The sequence below is a fragment of the Monoraphidium neglectum genome, assembly GCF_000611645.1.
Source record: "Monoraphidium neglectum strain SAG 48.87 unplaced genomic scaffold scaffold05494, whole genome shotgun sequence".
NCBI classification, from domain to species: domain Eukaryota; kingdom Viridiplantae; phylum Chlorophyta; class Chlorophyceae; order Sphaeropleales; family Selenastraceae; genus Monoraphidium; species Monoraphidium neglectum.
In genome coordinates, this window is record NW_014008136.1 from 1 (window position 1) to 1536 (window position 1536).

The following is a 1536-nucleotide window of genomic DNA, read 5'->3' on the forward strand; positions in this document are numbered from 1 at the left end:
CCGCAGCTCTGTCCCACCCTGCGTCTGGCCGTCCCACACCACGGGGCGGCCCTGGCCGCTCGTTTCCTTCTCCTTGACCGCAGCAGTCACAATCTCCCGCAGCTCCTCCTCGGTGGACCCTATGGATCCGATTAATGCATGCGTCACTTCAGTTCCGGTTGTAAAAATTGCTTCGATGGATCGGCGCCCCGACCTCCCAAACGCCCCGCTGCCGCCGGCCCCGCGGCCCCCACACCGCAGGCGCCGCGCGCGAGCGCGCGCGCGCGCGCGCGACCTCGGGCCCACCGAAGATGTCGGGGCGCGTCTTGGCGAGGCCCACGAGGTTGCGGGTGATCTCGTCGTCGCCGGCCCGCGTCGAGTCGCGCAGCTTCGACAGCATCGCCTCGCGCTGCTCCTTCCACCTTTGGGGGGGTGGGTGGGTGGGGGTGTGATTGTGTGTTGACGGTGTGTTGACTGTGTGTTGACTGCAAATGTATTGTTGTGTGTGTACAGCCAAAATCATGAGTGGTGGGTTTTTGGATGCATGCATGCACGCGCGTGTGTGTGCGTGTGTGTGTGGAGGGGGAGGGGGGAAGAGCAGAGCAAAATGGTTCAAGATAAAATTCGATTTGCAGCAAAGCGACAGACGTTTTGCAAACCACACTGGCTTTGGGATGACACGGGAATGATGGCGCAAGACGCCAGCGCGACAGCGCCCGCACCGCCCCGCTTCCATGCCAGCCAGCATCAGCACCAGTAGCACCGCCTCCCTCCCCCAGATCACCCAGCTCGCAATGCCCAGATCACCCAGATCAGATCACTCAGATCACACCCACCTCGGATCGATCAAACTGACGCGCATGTGCTCCGCCATCTGCTCAATTGGCACCAGCTCCCCGGTGATCGGCGACACCGCGTATTTCGACGGATCATATACGCCCCCCCTCGCGCCCGGCCGCGCCGCCGGCCTTACGTAATCCTTCACCACCTTGATCGGCCCCTCCTCCTCCTCCTCCTCCTCCTCCTCGGGCTGCTGCCCCTCCTGCTGCTGCTGCGGAAGCTGCCGGGCAGCTGCCCCCTCGTCCTCCATGTCCATGTCGACCTCCATGTCCTCCGCCTCCTCGCCGCCGCCGATGCCGACTGTTGGGAATGAGATGAGAAGACACAGGGGAACAGGATGCGACGGTGAGCGTGATTGGATGCGATGAAATTGGCTTGTTGTGCGGGGACGAGGGCCGGATGGCGAAGATCGCGGGGTGGGAGGGGCACGGCATCCCCACAAGCGAGTGAGGCTGCCGGGATTGCCGGCTGGCGGCGGCGGAGCGGACGTCCGCGGCGGCAGCCCATGCACAAGCGCCGTGCGCGCAACAATGCAAAGCGGGCAGCGCACCCGCCGCCGCCTGCGCCACGAGGGCCGCTTCCTCCGCGTCCATCGCCGCCACCGCGCCGCCGGGCGCGCCGGGGGCGCCCGCGGCGGCGGCGGCGGCCGCCTCCTCGGCTGCCGGCTCCTCCTCCTCTGGCAGGCGCGGCTGTGAGGCGGCGCGGAGTGTGTGTGTG

The 1536-nt window shown here is 66.4% G+C and overlaps 1 protein-coding gene across 1 annotated transcript in view; it reads right to left on the bottom strand.

Moving 5' to 3' along the window:
- Positions 1-148: 148 nt before the first annotated feature.
- Positions 149-1536, bottom strand: part of MNEG_15614 (putative splicing factor 3 subunit 1) — a gene marked incomplete at both ends in the record, with an annotated part of 3315 nt that continues 1927 nt past the window's right edge. The window contains 3 exons of the mRNA XM_014035915.1: positions 149-401; positions 816-1119; positions 1370-1508. Coding sequence (XP_013891369.1) covers positions 149-401; positions 816-1119; positions 1370-1508 — 696 coding nt within the window. The remainder of the gene's footprint in view (positions 402-815; positions 1120-1369; positions 1509-1536) is intronic.